This window comes from Temnothorax longispinosus, chromosome 4 (assembly GCF_030848805.1).
Source record: "Temnothorax longispinosus isolate EJ_2023e chromosome 4, Tlon_JGU_v1, whole genome shotgun sequence".
NCBI classification, from domain to species: domain Eukaryota; kingdom Metazoa; phylum Arthropoda; class Insecta; order Hymenoptera; family Formicidae; genus Temnothorax; species Temnothorax longispinosus.
Genome location: NC_092361.1, coordinates 15,001,213 through 15,017,720, shown reverse-complemented (window position 1 = coordinate 15,017,720; position 16,508 = coordinate 15,001,213). Strand labels below are relative to the sequence as shown.

The 16,508-nt window shown below is 36.0% G+C and overlaps 2 protein-coding genes and 1 long non-coding RNA gene across 12 annotated transcripts; 1 reads left to right on the top strand and 2 right to left on the bottom strand.

Moving 5' to 3' along the window:
• Position 1: 1 nt before the first annotated feature.
• Positions 2 to 1,628, bottom strand: LOC139811729 (uncharacterized). The gene is made up of 2 exons (XM_071776098.1): positions 1,294 to 1,628; positions 2 to 1,120 (listed from the first exon to the last, which is right to left on the bottom strand). The coding sequence occupies exon 2, from the start codon at positions 961 to 963 to the stop codon at positions 46 to 48; it is 918 nt and encodes a 305-aa protein (XP_071632199.1). The 5' UTR covers positions 964 to 1,120; positions 1,294 to 1,628; the 3' UTR covers positions 2 to 45.
• Positions 1,629 to 1,761: 133 nt separating this feature from the next.
• Positions 1,762 to 16,009, bottom strand: Naprt (nicotinate phosphoribosyltransferase). Of its 10 annotated transcripts, none has more exons than XM_071776087.1 (14): positions 15,802 to 16,008; positions 13,254 to 13,427; positions 12,510 to 12,576; positions 10,863 to 11,088; positions 9,585 to 9,755; positions 9,368 to 9,491; positions 8,906 to 9,117; positions 7,458 to 7,576; positions 7,153 to 7,346; positions 6,126 to 6,314; positions 4,645 to 4,870; positions 4,263 to 4,601; positions 3,757 to 3,885; positions 1,762 to 3,239 (listed from the first exon to the last, which is right to left on the bottom strand). In XM_071776087.1, the coding sequence occupies exons 3-14, from the start codon at positions 12,555 to 12,557 to the stop codon at positions 3,162 to 3,164; spliced, it is 2,055 nt and encodes a 684-aa protein (XP_071632188.1). In that variant the 5' UTR covers positions 12,558 to 12,576; positions 13,254 to 13,427; positions 15,802 to 16,008; the 3' UTR covers positions 1,762 to 3,161. The 10 variants fall into 10 exon arrangements, with proteins under 10 accessions (XP_071632188.1, XP_071632190.1, XP_071632183.1 ...); XM_071776089.1 differs by having other exon boundaries at positions 10,863 to 11,082; XM_071776082.1 differs by lacking the exon at positions 13,254 to 13,427 and having other exon boundaries at positions 15,802 to 16,009.
• Positions 9,771 to 13,247, top strand: LOC139811734 (uncharacterized). The gene is made up of 3 exons (XR_011731735.1): positions 9,771 to 10,497; positions 12,439 to 12,595; positions 12,988 to 13,247. It is a non-coding gene; the product is annotated as an uncharacterized lncRNA (long non-coding RNA).
• Positions 16,010 to 16,508: the final 499 nt, after the last annotated feature.

The window sequence follows — 16,508 nt, the reverse complement described above, 5'->3', positions numbered from 1 at the left end:
GTTATATTTAATTTTGAATCTGTTTTATTTATTACTTGACTAGTCTCACACTTCCTTCAGCTCGTACTTGCCGTTGATGTCTCGCGTGCCTATAAGACCGTTATACGGGAATATGATGTTCGATAGACCATAGCTACCAAAGATCTCCCGCACATTTTGTCTCCCCGTCACATTGACGTAACGCTGTTTGCCGGTCAAGCAACTGTGCAACTTCCAGATGCCGATCACCAAACAGATGCACAGGATCGACAACAGCGTATCGAATATCAGGAATGGGACTAAATGCGAATTAGACACCTCGAACTTGGCGCTGGAACTCCATATTTTCTCAAAGTTGGAAGCCAAAGGCAAGCAAAAGATCAGGAATATATTTATGGAACCCTCGTCGCTCTCCGACTCCGATATGTTGCGACTAATGCTCTCGTACATGTACGGGCCCATCACGCACAGGGTATACAGACACGTTAGCGAGGTGTAGAAGCAGAACAATATAAAGTTGCCCATATTCTGGCGGAGTACGCAGGCACCCAGGAAGATGCAGTGATGGTCCATGAAGTGAAAGCACTTGCGGCAGGAGAAGCAGTGCTTTGTTGCTTTATACATGTAACTCTGACAGTGCTTGCAATACCAGAACTTGCAGGCAGTGTCTTGTGCCGGCGGCTGCATATTGTCGAGCTGTTCGAACCTGCGTTGCTGCTGCTTCTGCTGGTGCTCCTGGATGATCACGCTGCACAGGTTGCTCTGCGTCTCCTTGACCTTCATCGGATTAGACTTACAACTGATACTGTACACCGAATACCAGTTCAGGTACACCTGCATGCAGAGGAAGACGAAGATCGGCGAGACCTTCTGACTGACATAAATTGTAATCGTGATGACGAACACGGTACATATTAATGTCACTAATGGGCAAAGTCGCAAGACAATCCTCAGGCAAGTTCTTATATACTGTGGCCGAGGCATACCTCACGATGCTCACAATAGGATACTGGATAGTCTCTTTACATCTACAACGTATGTACAAGTCTAATTCTCTGCAGACGCACGACGTGTAATCTGCAGACATCTATTCGGACACGAATTTCTTCATTTTACAAAATTTCCTCTATTGTTTACATTTCTGAAAAGATAATAAATTTGTCAGATGGATACTCTTGGAGATACAATACACTTATTCCGATTTAATGTTAAAACGAAATCCATTTTTGGTGACAAAGATACACAATTTAATTATTAGGAATTGTCGATGAACATTGTATTATTGATATTCAGCATTTAGAGTCATTCACTGACCTCGAGCATAACCTCAAACTCATTTCCACACGTTTCATCGAGTATATTTAATTAAACAGGTCAAAACTATCTTCGTAAATAAATACGATCGTCTGTAATGATCAGTGGATGACGGTCATGGCATTATTTTCTTGAAAATGTTCCTATTCCTCGCAAGAGTAACGCGTTCGCACTAACACATTTCGACCCGTCTCAACGTGTGCGGCGTGTGCCATATATGTAATTAAAAATTCAGACTAGGTACTTGATGGTAGACATTAACAAAATAAAAAAACAATGAGCATATCCACATGCATTTGTATGAAAGATATCGTAACTAATTGTGCTAGAGCGATCTCAATCTTTTTTTTTTATACTAAAAATATTTACATTTGTATATTCCATTAAAAAATTAGACTCTGGATGATATTTCGCAGAGAGCAGAATGGATGATTAATAAGGATTTAATCACTGACAATCGAGCAGATATATAACAGCTATATGCTATTTATTCTCACTATAAAAAAACATGGATATATTTTACAATTATGCTTATATATCGTAAACGACCATTACAAAACGATAACAGATCTATGTTGAAAGTATGCGAATAAATCATGATTAAAAACATGGTGGAATCTAAACGATTAATCGTAGATTAATCGTAAGTGTAGCACAATATTAAAAATTACTCGTAGAGTGACATATAACAAACTTTTTCCCTGAATAAACACTGAATAAATTCAGAGTCAAACAAGGGCAATCACTTACATAATATATCGGTGTATGTACTACATATCGAAAATCAATTAAAACGTATAGACAATAAACTAATTCATCTTTGAGTTTTGCTCATTAATTGTAAAATATTAATCTTGAGATATAATACATCCTCTCTCCTCTTTCTCTCGCTTTTCTTCTGTTAGTATATGTATACATCGATATGGACTTTTATACATATTATACATGAATGTAAAATTATAAATATAATTATTGTGCTTACGCTCTTTGTACATTTATGTAAATAACAGCGGTAAATATTTGTCGAATGTATCACTCTTGTACGAGAATATTATTAAAACAGTCTTCAGCAATTATAAATACATAATAATAATATAATTGGAATTTACAAATGTATAATGAAACAAATTTTCAAAAAGAGGCGGAAAGAAAATACAAAAAAAAAAAAAAAAGAAGAAAAAGAAGAGAAAGATCAGCAACGCAACAATGTGATCAAAATAAGAAAGTGTAGTGAAACAAATTACGCTGTCGTATATTGCCATCTTTTCAAGTACTTTAACCGTGTGTATACATATACATATATAAATACACTCTAAACTAGTTCTACAGAGTTAATCGTTATTCGGAAATTTGAGTTGTGCATGCCTAATATCACACAAGCACATGTACTTTTTTTGTACATTATTTTGTACTTTTTTTTTAATAGGAATAGGAATACGTGTATGCGAGCGCGACAAAGCTACTGCTTGTAAATAGACCTCTTCTGTAACGGAACATCTCACTCTATATAAATCGTGTAAAACTATACAAATATGTTATGATACGATTTGCGCAAGATTTACCAAAATATACTGTTGCGACGATGATAATATAATTCGATACTTTCAACAATGGAAAGTGTAAAAAATATGCTCTCAGGATCTTCGCTCTCTTTCCTTCTCTTGTAACATATTCTACGACGCAATCGTGTTTACGATGCACATGCGTACGCTCGATTACGACGATACGTTGCCATTGCTCCGAGAGAAAAGATTTATTATTATGCATTTTGTGTCTGTAAATTCTGTGATTCCTGACACTGTTATTACTCGATATTTATAATTGCTAGAGACTAGTTTAACGATACTCTTGTACAAGAGTAGTATGCTTCACCGTAATTCTCCAATCGGCGCATTCTGAGACCACAGTTCATCAATAAATCTGTATAAAGTGTCACTGACAGCTACCTGTAACAGACATTGAGAAAAAAACACATTTAAATGATTGTTCGCATGTTTTCGAGATTTTAATGCAGGATACCATGTATAAGAATTCAAAATTATATGTACACGAATTAAAAATTCCAAAATATAAAGTATCTTAAAAAGATCGTTAGATTTTTTGTTCCAAACAATTCTAAGCTTGTTCGAGAAATCCATATTCGATAAGCTGTCTTTAAAAATTCTCAAAGTATTAAATATTAATTTTTACTAGAAATAAAATGGTTTGTTCCGCCAACAATAATTAAATAAGAAAAGTTTATTGACCTCGACTTCAATTGGCAAAATAAATTGAAACGTTGCTACGTTTCGACCCCTCGGATCGGGTCCTTATCAAGCAATCTAAACAACAAACAAACATTGTTTGTTTGTTGTTTAGATTGCTTGATAAGGACCCGATCCGAGGGGTCGAAACGTAGCAACGTTTAAATTTATTTTGCCAATTGAAGTCGAGATCAATAAACTTTTCTTAATTAATTTTTACCTTATAAGGTGTTGGATTCAGATTCCTTTTATGATCGTTACGCAATGTATTGAGAGATTCCTGCACTCTGTTGCGAACTTCTTGCAATGTAGGTAATGGTTGGCATAGCTTTCCGTCTTTCCAATATAGCTGTAAGATACATTTTTATTTATTAATCATAAATTATAAATACCATTAACATTGGTAATTAATATCAATAATGATATGTATAGAGCCGTTTATAAAATAATTTAGTTTATATTCCTACTTATATATACCCCGCTACCAATAGAACAAATTATTTAGAAAATGTAAAATACTAATATAATAAGTGCAGTAGAATAATTAAATTTTCGCGAAGAAAAAAATTGAACTCTAAATTGATGAAGAAATTTGAATTACACAAAGTTATGTAAAGTAACATCTTTTACACTTATATATTATCGCTGTGTGTGTATATTATATTACGTAACGTGTGTATATTATATTACGTGATTTGAAAACTCATTATTTCAATCAGATGATACCTTGTGCAGAGATTCCACTCGGGATGGTGTAACATTAGCCCTTTTCGTTTGTTGGAATGGATGTCTGCAGAGAACCTTCTGCATCACTTGCGGTGGCTCCTCCGTAGTTTTCTGCAAGAGATCTATCAGTGCGTAGCCATCTGACCCATACAGTCTATAAGCATCCTTCCTGCCTGGTATCGTGACTTTTCCGACCTCTTGACTGAGCTTAATCCTCGGTTCGTCGTTGATCTCGACCATCTTGTAAACGCAGCCTAGCGCCGGTTGCCTTTGGCATGTCACGAGATGCGTTCCAATGCCAAAGCAATCGATTTTGTGGCTCTGGAAGATATTCATATTCTTTATCATCTATTACTATATTCCGCAATTCATAAATCTTTACCTGTTCATTCAAGCTTATTATGGTCTCCTCGTTAATGTCGTTGGACGCGCAAATCTTCAATTTTGCGAACCACGGTATATCGTACTTAACAGCAATTTTCTCAAAAATATCTCTCGCCACGTTACTGAGATACGCCAAATCGCCGCTGTCGATCCTGATACCAACGGCTTTGTATCCCAAGTCGTTCAAAGCCAACGCTACTGCGCAGAAGTTTAACAGGCCACTCCTATTCGTAAAATATATATCCATGAAACATTTGGGTAACTAATGCTACTCTACAGTTCTATTAATTATAACTAAATATTAAATAAAAAGCAATTCAATCACATACTTTTTATACTATAATTTTGTATAATTATGTAAAATTAAGTCTAAACTTGGCAATTTATTCTGTGAGAATCCTTGTTTCTTTGCTTGTAATTTCTCTTGTTTAATTAAAAAAGTTAAATAAAAAAGATAAAAAATATATATATCTTCAAATTTATTTATATAAGATTAAATTAAAAAATAATTTTTTAAAATTTCTATTATATTTACTCTTTGCAACGTCAAATTTACCTCCTTAGATTTGCCAAGTTTAGAACTAAAATGAGAAACATTGCACACAACAGGTTAAGCACATAATAAAAGAGCTAAGATTACTTGAACTTGTGCATTCACTTATGCGTACAAATAGAGCAATAAGTATTTCAACCAATTATTATGTTAGCATTAAAATGTTTCCAGTAAAGAGAATTTAATGATATTCTGACAAACATACAAATATAGCCAATTGATACTACATCGATGCTATAACGAGAACACATCACGATAAATTTAGTGTTTTATTTAGAAATATATATTTTAGCTTTTTTCATAGTATATTTTTTTTTGTATATTTGAGTGTTTTAGCATATTTCTCTGTATATTAAACTTGCGACAAGTACGCGACGGAATTGCACGTGTTTGAATAACAGGCAAGATATGTAAGATATTTGTGTAACATATGGAATGTGCCCATATCTCAATTACTGAGAATTAAGGGGCAGAATTGGGAGGGGCACTATATAAGATCACAAGTATGACATACTAACAACTAAATTCAAACGAAAAATAAAATTCTGGTTGTTTTATATTTAATTAGCATGTCATAAAAATAACATGATATGATAATATAGTTTGCAATTTGCCCATTTTACAGAATATTCCTTCATTTAACATTTTTCCAAGAGAAGGATAAAGAAGGAAATTAAATTAATTATGTCAACTATTAAGCAACTCAAAGAAGCGTCAAACTGGCGAATTATAGAAATGCATCAAAATTAACTTTCTATATGTATATCCCACTAAAAATGCGATCTCAACCATTACTTAGACTTAAGAGTATCAATAACTTTGGTGTGTCGCAAAAGATTAAAATATAATTCGCAAAGCGTAGATCTGACAAGAAGAAAAGGGAAGAATCGCATTCCGCAAAACAGGCAAACAGAACGATATCGTACCTCACATAGAGCTCACCCAATTCGCCTCGTCTTAATAAGCCATTCTTGTGAGGTTGCGAAGTTGGTTCTGATATAAATGGGTTGTTTCTCACACCGTTTTGAGCGTGTGTATTGGACCCGTTAGTTAGAAGTTTATTCTTTACATTTAGGCTGGCCACTTGTGCCTGCCCCCTGGCCGACGTCTCAACGCTACAAACACACTCCTGTTAGGCTACAGTGTGTATTACACGTGTCGTCAATGCCTGTTCGCGACGCGCTGACAAAACTAAATTATACAATCGCTAGTGAGATCGAAGAATTAAGAATATAGTTCTGTCTCATTGAAAGACGAATTTATGTTAATTACTTTTTATTCGTGTACGTAGAAGATAAATCTATAACGTGATAAAAAAGAGTCTTGGGCTCATAACAGAAAATATAACAATATACAATTGATCTTTGAAGCCATAATTACGATACGACAAGTTATATACATATTATATGATGCATAGCTAGAACTATTCTAACTATATACGTGTCACAAACAGCTTCTACCACATACATAAAATATGAGCTAATTTATACATTTGATAGCAATTAACATGCGTAGTATACGTAATGTCTCAAAAAATATGCTTACAATATTTTAAATCATTCTCATTTTGAATCAACTGTAAATTCCAAGATTTCCAAAATATCGCCCGCGCTTTTGTTAATTTAGGCACTATATGTAATTAACAAATAAGTAAATATCTATACTATATATATAATTATCAAAATAAATACCAAATAAATCAATAGTAAAATGATCAATAAAAACATAGCGAATCAATTAACGTAACAAACGAGACATTGTATATAATAACGTAAAGAAATTAATATGAGCAATAAATTTTGTGCAAAGCCCATGCAAAAAGACTGATATAAAGACTGACGCGAGTGTGCGTCGAAAGAAAAGTAACCAAAGCTTACAAGATGCCAATTTCAGAAACAAAAATCAGGCTTTCTACTTAAAAGCATTAAATAGATTAGCAATATAACTACGTACCTCTTAACATCGTATGTGTCCACAAGAGCGGTGAATCTGTCCGGGAAAGCGACGGCATAACTGATCAAAGCCGCCAATTCTCCGCTAGACGCCTGCGAGGCTAGAGCTCCCAAATCATTGGCGATAGCCTCGCGATGATTGCAAGCGAGTTCCAATACATCTAAAACGTCGCCCGTTTGCTTATGCGCCAATGTCTGCAAGAGAAATGAATTAATTGCCTTTTTTCCCTTTCAATTACATTTCTCGCAGAATTTCAACACTTATTTATTAATTGATGAGAGAAGGCTCTTGTCGAATACACTTACTATCCCTTGCAGATCATTGATGCTGGTGAAAGACGTAATATATGCGTGTGCATGTGTACCGCATACAGGTATATCGAACAGTTTTCCAGCCAAGACATTACTAGTCCCATCAAACCCACCTGTAACATAGTAAATTATATTAAATTTAATTTAAATTGCCTCTAATTTAATTTACTTATGTCCCATGTGTATTAAAACATGTGACTAAAATTTTATCTGTTTCATTCTACGTGGTAAATATATAGGATGTATCACAGAAAATTATTGAAAATTATTCTTCTCCTCAGATATGACAGATATGGGGTTTATCATTGATGGTCATATCTAAGACCTGGCAGTTTCATTTTAGTCACTGAAATCGGATGCGTCGTAATACAATCTCACGACAGAAAAAAATTTATCTTATCGAGTCTTATCTTCTTCTTCCGTAGACAAAGTATGTAGTAATGCTTGCAGATAATTTATAAAGTTTAGTAGTTGCTAATAAAAATATTTTAAAGAGATTAGAATTTAAATTTTCTTATCCCTCTATTCTGTTACATATGTTTCATGAGATTTTCGTTCAATTTTAACGCATTGAAATAATTCTACTTTTACTTCTCTTAATTCAATTCTGACAGTGCACACTTCGAAAATATATATCATCAAGATTGACAATACATGGCCAATTTTTTATAAACCTTTATTAAACAATATCTCCGATTGTTTTTTTTTACTTTCAGCAGTTTTCCATGAGACATCCTATATGTATATATGTATACATGTGTTGAATGTATATATACATATATATATATCAAGTCGAAACTATATACCATCAATCTGACCTCCTAAATTGTTACTCATCACCTAGGCAGTACCAACTGGCACTGAGTGGTACAATGTATTGATTTTACTTTTCACGAAATTGTTAAGTAGTTATAAGGGCGATGGAGTGGTACCAGACACCTCCGTTTTCATTATATATTGCATTGCGGATTGGCATGCGTATATACTTGAAACTTTTTACATTTCAGACATTAAATTTTTATATAGATATGATTTATTATGACTTTATATATAACAGATGAAGATATGAATAGTGTTCAAGATATATATGATGTGTAAAAGGATAATTTACACGCTTTATCAACAATCAAGTATTACACGTACATATAATACATATGCAACCAAATCATTCTTACATTATACATTTTTACATTACACACGCTTTCGCAATGTAGGCCATTGCAACGTTGTACAGTAATTGCCATGCACAGTAATTGATATAATGACGTGTGCAATGCGAACAAAAATAGCAACCAACCGGTACCAGTGGCAATTGACATAATTTCTTATGCAATGGAATTTTTTTATAGTCATTAACTGTTTTATTTTGACAAATTGATTGCAATCAGTGAATTTTATCAAACTAAATCAATAATAAAAGCAAGTATATGTAAAATATTTACCAACATAGCTGTACTTAGACGCGCTCAAGCCTCCATCGGGTCCTTGCGCTCTTCGAAGACCAAACTCAAGCAACGTGATATTTTTCCCGGCAACCATGCGATATCTCGCCGCGTTGGTCGCCATCAGACTCGCATAGTTGACCAATGTTAACAGAGTCGTTTCCAAGAGCTGTACCATTATTAATGGTCCTTCTACTCTTATCAAAGGAACTCTACAATTAAAGTTAACAATTAAATCTAAGTAATTTAAATTTATTTAATCAGTGTGATACGCGGCTTGAACGGAAAACTATCGAAAATCAATTTGGCAGGGAATAAAAATATAATATAAATCGTTAAATATCTTTTTAAGTTGTAAATATATTAAATGCTTTAATTTTATTTCTGTCGCGATAGTATCTAAATGTACTGTATCTAAATGCCAAATTTGTAAAAATAATACAAGACTTTTTATAAACTTACCTTGGAAATACGACGGATCCTTCGTCTACTGCGTATATCGTGACATTTTTCGCAGTAAGACTTTGCAGATAATCAAAGAATCTTTGGTCTACTGTAGGCATAGTCGACTTCAGGTACTTGATATCTGCCGAAATACCAAAAAAGACGTGCAATATAATTCATAAGAAAGAATAAAGTACATATATAAGTAGAATAAGAAGCTTTGGTGAATACGCACCACTAGGAGAATAATGAAATTTATTCAAGAACTTGATGCACTCATCAAGACCGGCGAAGATCGTGAATTCCCCCTGGAAAGGATTCTTACGGAAGAACAAATCAAATACAGCGTGATCGTTCATCTTGCCGCTCTTCCAGTAGGCGTAAGCCATGGTGATTTGATACAAGTCTGAAAGTAAACATCCATTCTTCAATATAGGAGAAATAAAACTTGGGGGGTCGATCATATAAAAATTACAAAAGTGAACAGATTTACTAGATTTCGACATGAAATCACAGATACTCTAATAAATTTCCTCACTTTTGTAATTTGTATCTCGTTTCAAGATACACAATCTCTCCTGAATATGATAAATTATTCAAAGTTTCAGTATTATCCCAAAAAGATCTGAAGAACAGATCGTAGTGGATCGTTCAGTAAAAGGGAAAGTTATGTAACAAACAAATCGCGCCGTTTACCAGGCGATTCAGGCCTGGAATTGTACATTCGATATTTCGCGATTAAATATACCGCGTAATATCGCGCCTTTTTCCCGGCGCGAGAAAATTGCAGTCTCCAGATTGTTGCCCTTTATCTCCGGGGCTGCGTTAACGCGGTGCATACCGCAGGAAACGCGTGCCCGCGCGCGCGCGCGCGTATACTTTTTGCATGTGAAAGCGGCTTCGTGCCACATTCTAAGCAGGCACATTCTCGCTCGCTTGGACAAATGTAAGTATATTCGCCGTCGAGAGTCGGGACACGCCGGCCGAGATGTTTGCGCGCGCGGGGCTTACATCATCGGAATATTTACAAACATAATCACGCTCTCACATCGCGTTCGCCGATCCACGATCACGATCCGCGCACAATTCAGTAATAAACGATTCCTCGTGTACTCCGTCGGCTTTTCGATTACCTCGTGGCGCCGAAGGTAGTCGAATCCTCGAGCATCGCGCGATCACGCCGGTCACGCTCAAAGATCGCTGATCCGATTATTCATTCATATTCAAAAGAAAAGCGAGATATAAAATCCTCTCTAGAAAAAAAGAAAAAAAAACCCGACTTCGCCGCTCGACCGGAAACGCGTTTATTTCGTTTCCTGCAGGCGAGTCACATATCCGGACGCTCTTCTCCGGGGAGCAAGATTCTCTCTGCGGGGGGCCGACCCCCCCTTCCCCGCGAGCCGCCTCAACCGAGTCCCCCGACGACGGGGGTCGAGGTTGAGGTTAGCTTGACCCGCGCGGAGGCGCGTCGCGCCATCCCTCTACCCTCGCACGTATGTATGTACGCACGTACCTGTGAGTAGCGGTTGAACGACGCCGTTCTGCCGCGAGTTGCAACACGTCCAGCCATCATCGTCCGTTGACATCTCGAATGGTGGACTGTTCGCGTGCATCCGCTCCCCGAGGTACAGCTCGGCGCTCTCCCTGCGATCCCTGCACTCCCGTTCGCTCCCCGGCCCCGCAGATCCGCTCGCGCAGCTCGCGCTTCCAGTTGCACCCACCTTCTGCACCTTCTGCATCTCGGAAATGAAACGGAATACGTCACGGATACGCACGTATGTGTGCGGTGTGTGCCGCGTTGCGCGCGTAACCCGTTTCGTTAGATATATACATGTTTAAGAAATTAGATCCGTCGCGTAAATAACCTCTACGGACTCTCGTTCCCGTCTGTAGAAAATACAACGATAATACACAGCCGTGCCGAAATAAATTAGTACGACACTGAGAGCGTTAATATAAAGTTCCCCTATCCGGAACCGCCTCGTTATCCGGAGGCACACAAGGGGAAAACAAAAAATCTACCCGACTCCGCGCGACTTAGGTCGAATTATTCGACGGACGGGGGACGCGAGGAAGCGGCGGGGGAGGAGGGAAAACGGGCACGCGCGTGCGAGAGGAAGAGGGGGAGGCCTTACTTCGCGACGGAGACCCGGGGGGCCCTGCTGTGCGCTATCCGATCTGCGAATCCGCGACATTCGCGACGACGATCGCACCGTCACTGACACTGACGACCGGTGCCGACGTGATAGCGTCGACTAGCATGCCTCGGCGCGAGCCGCGATGTAATATACCGCGACGCGGCTCCCCGAGAATCGATAGGGAACGTTTGAAGGACGGCGCGGCGCCGTTGGCACGGCCTGTTACACACCCGCCTATTGCCCGCTAATTGCCGAGAGTCCGAGAGCCGAGAGCCGGCACCATTTGCGAGGGGAAAGGGGAGGAGAGGACATCCCCCCCCGTTCCCCGTTTCTGGTTTCCCAAGCGCGAAAACGGGGGGTTGCACCCCACGGGGGCGACGAGCGATTAATTTATCGGGACTATCGGGAGTACTTAACGCATTAACGAAGATGGAATTACTTTAATCCCTCGTTTAACACGTGAAGAAAAAGATTAGATAGAGATAGATTAGATTAGACAACGAATTATGTAATCAAATGCAGTATTTATAGAACTGACGAAAGTAATTCGATTAGCAATTCGATTAACTTGACCGGCGACTATCATTTTCGTTAGAATTAATTTCTTGTTGCTTGATAAACAGAAAGATTGGACTAATTTAGTCGAGATTTAATCAACGTTTAGTCGAGATCGCTTTTAATCTCTTTATTCGGGGGAGAAAAAGAATGTATTATGATTGCAGTTCTGTATACGGAGCTCTCTCGAATCCTTCACAGATAAGTCTGAAGTCTGATATGAAATTCTTGAAGCTCGATAATTTAGGCTGCATTCCGATATTCACCGTCAGCAACTTTCAGTACTGAAAATCTATGGTATACGTGACATAAAATATAGATTTGCAGTACTGACAGTGGATATCGGAATGCAGGCCTTAATGACGAAGAACATAACTCTTAACTGTGATTCGATAGGAAACAGACACTCGTAAAAGAATAACGAAGAAACGAAAGAAAATAGAAATTTTTTCTAATGAAGAATTTACCTGGTGTTGAGAGACAAGAGGACCCTTCGCTCCAGCTGTGCTTTCCATCTCGTTACGCTTGCAATTCCTTTTGAGAGAAGAAAAAGGTCGACCGTTACTAATATGTAAAATTAACAATGTCTTTCCTGCTTCTTAAACTTGCTTAAATTAAATTAAATTCGGCAGTTTACACGATATAAAGCGTGTATTTCGCGTTCTTTTCTTTTCCCTTTTTATCCGTTTTTAAGATATATACACAAATCATGCTCGCATCAAAAGAACAATGTCAAAGTCATTTTTTATTTTTTACTAACTTGAAAGGAAACGTTCATAAAGGAAGAAATAGAAAAGAAACCACTTCGTAAATAAGAAACAGAAAAGTGAGATTCTATGACGAAACATTTATCTTATTTAGCACACAAAGGATCTTTGACTATAATTTTCATCCGGGCAGGAAAGAAATTCACTTGTAAATTTGATAATGTGATTTTTCTTTCAGTGGTGTGGTCTCAAGTATCTCATTTTCAACGAAGAAAAGAACGCCGCAACAATACCTTCTCTGTCTCGCAAGTAATCTTTACCGTTATATTCTAAAAGTTCGAGAATTTTAACAAGATACAAAGCGTGCATTGTACGCGAAGCAATTAAGTCTCTCCTCTTACATATTCTCCCATTTTTATTCGTTTTTAAGATACACAAATTGTACTCAAAGAACAGCATTAACAGTATCAAAGAATAGTGTACCAAAGAAATATATTTTTTTACCTTTGAATGGTGTTGTAGATTCAAGATAATTCTTATTCCAAGAAAAGAATTTATTCTATCACTTCACTTACAATAATATCCTTATACAGCACTAGTAATTGACTATGTTAGAAACTGCCGCTGCAGTTCGAGAGTCCTCCTCTTATAAGGCCCAAAAAGGGTCTTGTCACTTTTCTGGAAAATTTTAGTTGGTCTACGTGATTCAAAAGGATTTTCTAGTGTTAACCTAAGGGTAAGTCCCGGTCTACAATAGGTGTTTTAAGCCCTAAGTCTTAAGAAATTGTTCAATCACAGTTGAATTTGAGGAGAGTGATTGACTGTGATTGATCAATTTCTTAGGGCTTAGGGCTTAAAACACCTATTGTAGACTGGGACTAAGCATATCTAAGGTAGGCTACGTGAACGATAGTCACAGTATTATAAGTCAAAAGAAAATAGACGTTGATAAAAGAAGAAAAAAGGCAGGAAGTGAAAAACTTATCAGATGCAGGGGGACAAATGGACTTTGATTTAGTTACGCTTTCCATTGAGCTTGTAATTCCTTTATTCGGAGTAAAAAAGTGATATGTACGAGGTCGACCATTAACAACGTCAATTACCTTTCGTCTCCTTAAGTAAATTTACATAAAGTTCCTGTTTATTCACTGCAGTCATCTTGGGATTGATGACGTGAGAAGCGAGAAAATTTATCATGAAAATCCTTGCAACGTACATTAAAATAAAAATGTTTTGCAATAATATAGCGTTTATAATCGATAGAATAATAGACTTGTAAAATATGCCAAAAACTTTTATTCGAGTACTCAATGAAAGGACGAAAACAAGCTGTTTGACAGCTGTCAATTGAAATAAATATTTGCTTTTACATATTAAATACAACAAAGGGATATAAAAATATTCGGTATATTTTAACACTATGACAATTATTTTAAATATAAAAACACCGCATTAAAATGAAAAATAACGCTGTACATTACAAGAATAATGGACCTTTTTAACTTTATTTTTCACGCCTTTTAACTCACAATTTTGCCAAGTGTGACGCGTACAACTGCAACGTGAGTATATAACGCTGATTTGGCAATCGAGCCAGCAGAAGCCTTCAATTAAATTAAATTTTAAAAGTTCGAGAATTTAACGATATAAGCGCGTACAGACGAGGCTTAATCTCTTATACATTATTCTCTTTTTATTCTTTTTGAAGAAAAACACGAATTGTGTTTGTGTCAAAGGATGATATCAAAGAATCATTTTTAATTTTTAGACGGTATTGTAATTCGAAAGACGAATAGACGTTTATAAAAGAAAAAAAGAGGACTAAGGTTTTATGACGAAAAAAGTATCTATAGAAGAATTAAAAAAGATCTGGCTGTGCTTTCATTCGGAGAAGAGAATATTAATATAATATTTGTCGACGTAATTTTTCTGCAGGGATAATCCCAACTATTTTTTCCTACTTCTTTTTTCACAAAGCTCTATTCTTATAACATTTTGTCATGCTTATTTTCCCCCTTTTTTCTAATGTCTTCTATTCAGAGATAATGGCTACGGTCAACGTGACGTTACAAATGCTTTGGAGCGTTCTTCTTCTCTTTCTTTCTTCATTGAAAGAAAAGAGAAGAGGAATGCTTCGAAGCATTTGCAGCGTCACGTTGACCGTAGCCAATGTTTCACATTCCATTTCAAATTCAAAGACCCGATTACAACGAAATTTTCCAGATCGCCAGTTATTATCGCAATAATATACATTGAGAGAATTTAAGACGGATAAATAACGACAGAGTTATACGTATTATTCTTATATAACAGAGATAACGCAAAGCGAGAGACAGAGTAAAAAGGATTTACGCGATAAAGAATTAAAGAGTTATGTTAATTGTGAATAGATAGAGAATAATTAACTTGGCCGCTAAATCTTCTATTAATTCTATTTCAATCGTTGTAAATTTTGTTATATATAATTATATATAAAATATGTCAATATGTTTTCTTTCTCTTGTATTGTAAAAGAGAAAAAAACATTTTATAATTATATATGAAAATTTTTTTCCCTGGAATGCTTATTTACAAACAGACACTATTACGAGTAAATATTTTAATGCGCGTTTTGTTATTACATTTTTAATTTGCTTTGCAAATATATCTTTTTATGCTATACAGCAGATAAAAAAGATATTATAACACAAAAAAAAAAAGATCGAAGTACGAAGAAATAGATTTCTTTTTGTATTAAAGCTTAGCAAATATCTTAATGCTTTTTATTAGGAACACTGTGGTGGATATTTTAGCAAATTTCAGATTTTTCTTCAGAATAATATCAAAAGAAATGTCAAAAGAAGTTATCATTTTGCTTGTAACTTCTCGTTTTGCATATTAAAAGTCAGATTAAAATTCTACCGAAATTTACTTAAGATTAACAAAATATTTAAAAAAATATTTTTATATAAACATTATATATTATTTTATATAGACATTATATAATAATAATATAATATGATTTTTAATAATATTTTTATTATATATATAATTAAAATAAAAATTCACACACAATCCTTCCTGAGTACGTATTGCCATCACGTGTTCTTCTTCAAGAATCAGATTACGTCAATCCGAATATCGCGGTAAGAGAAGTATAATAATAGTGCGCGGTGGCAATTAGCTATATAATAGTTCGATTAAACACACGTATTGTTAGGGGCAACTTATTGCCGCAACCGACATCGTTGCAGACGACATTGCACACTGCGGCAATCCTCTCCTCGACAACTGGAGGAAGAGAGGAAAAAAAGGAGAGATACTTTTTGAACTCGGTCAAAGTTCGTGTGCGGGAAAAAAAAAGAATTAATGCGGGACTTCGCTTTATGAGTCGCGTGTCACTTCTCCCACAGTTGGAATCGCGGTCGCTAAGTGAGACTTCGAGTATCATTTTGATGAATCACGCAACGCGGTAGCGCACATACGAAGACAATTCTTTAGTCACGTCGAAATTTTCCTGACCCTTAAAGATTTCCATTCAACGGGTCTATATTTCTCGCTAATTCCAACCGTTTATTTCAATGATCAAGGCTATGGACTATGTCTCTTATAGGAGATTTCCTTTTTTGGAAACTGTCCTATTCCTTTGTTCATTTTTTAATTATATCAATTTTAATAATATATTTTCGATAATAAATCAGTCCCTTCAACAATTGAATTATTTTGATATCAGAAAGAAAGAGAGAAAAAAAGAAACAGAGAAAGGAGACAAAAAACAGA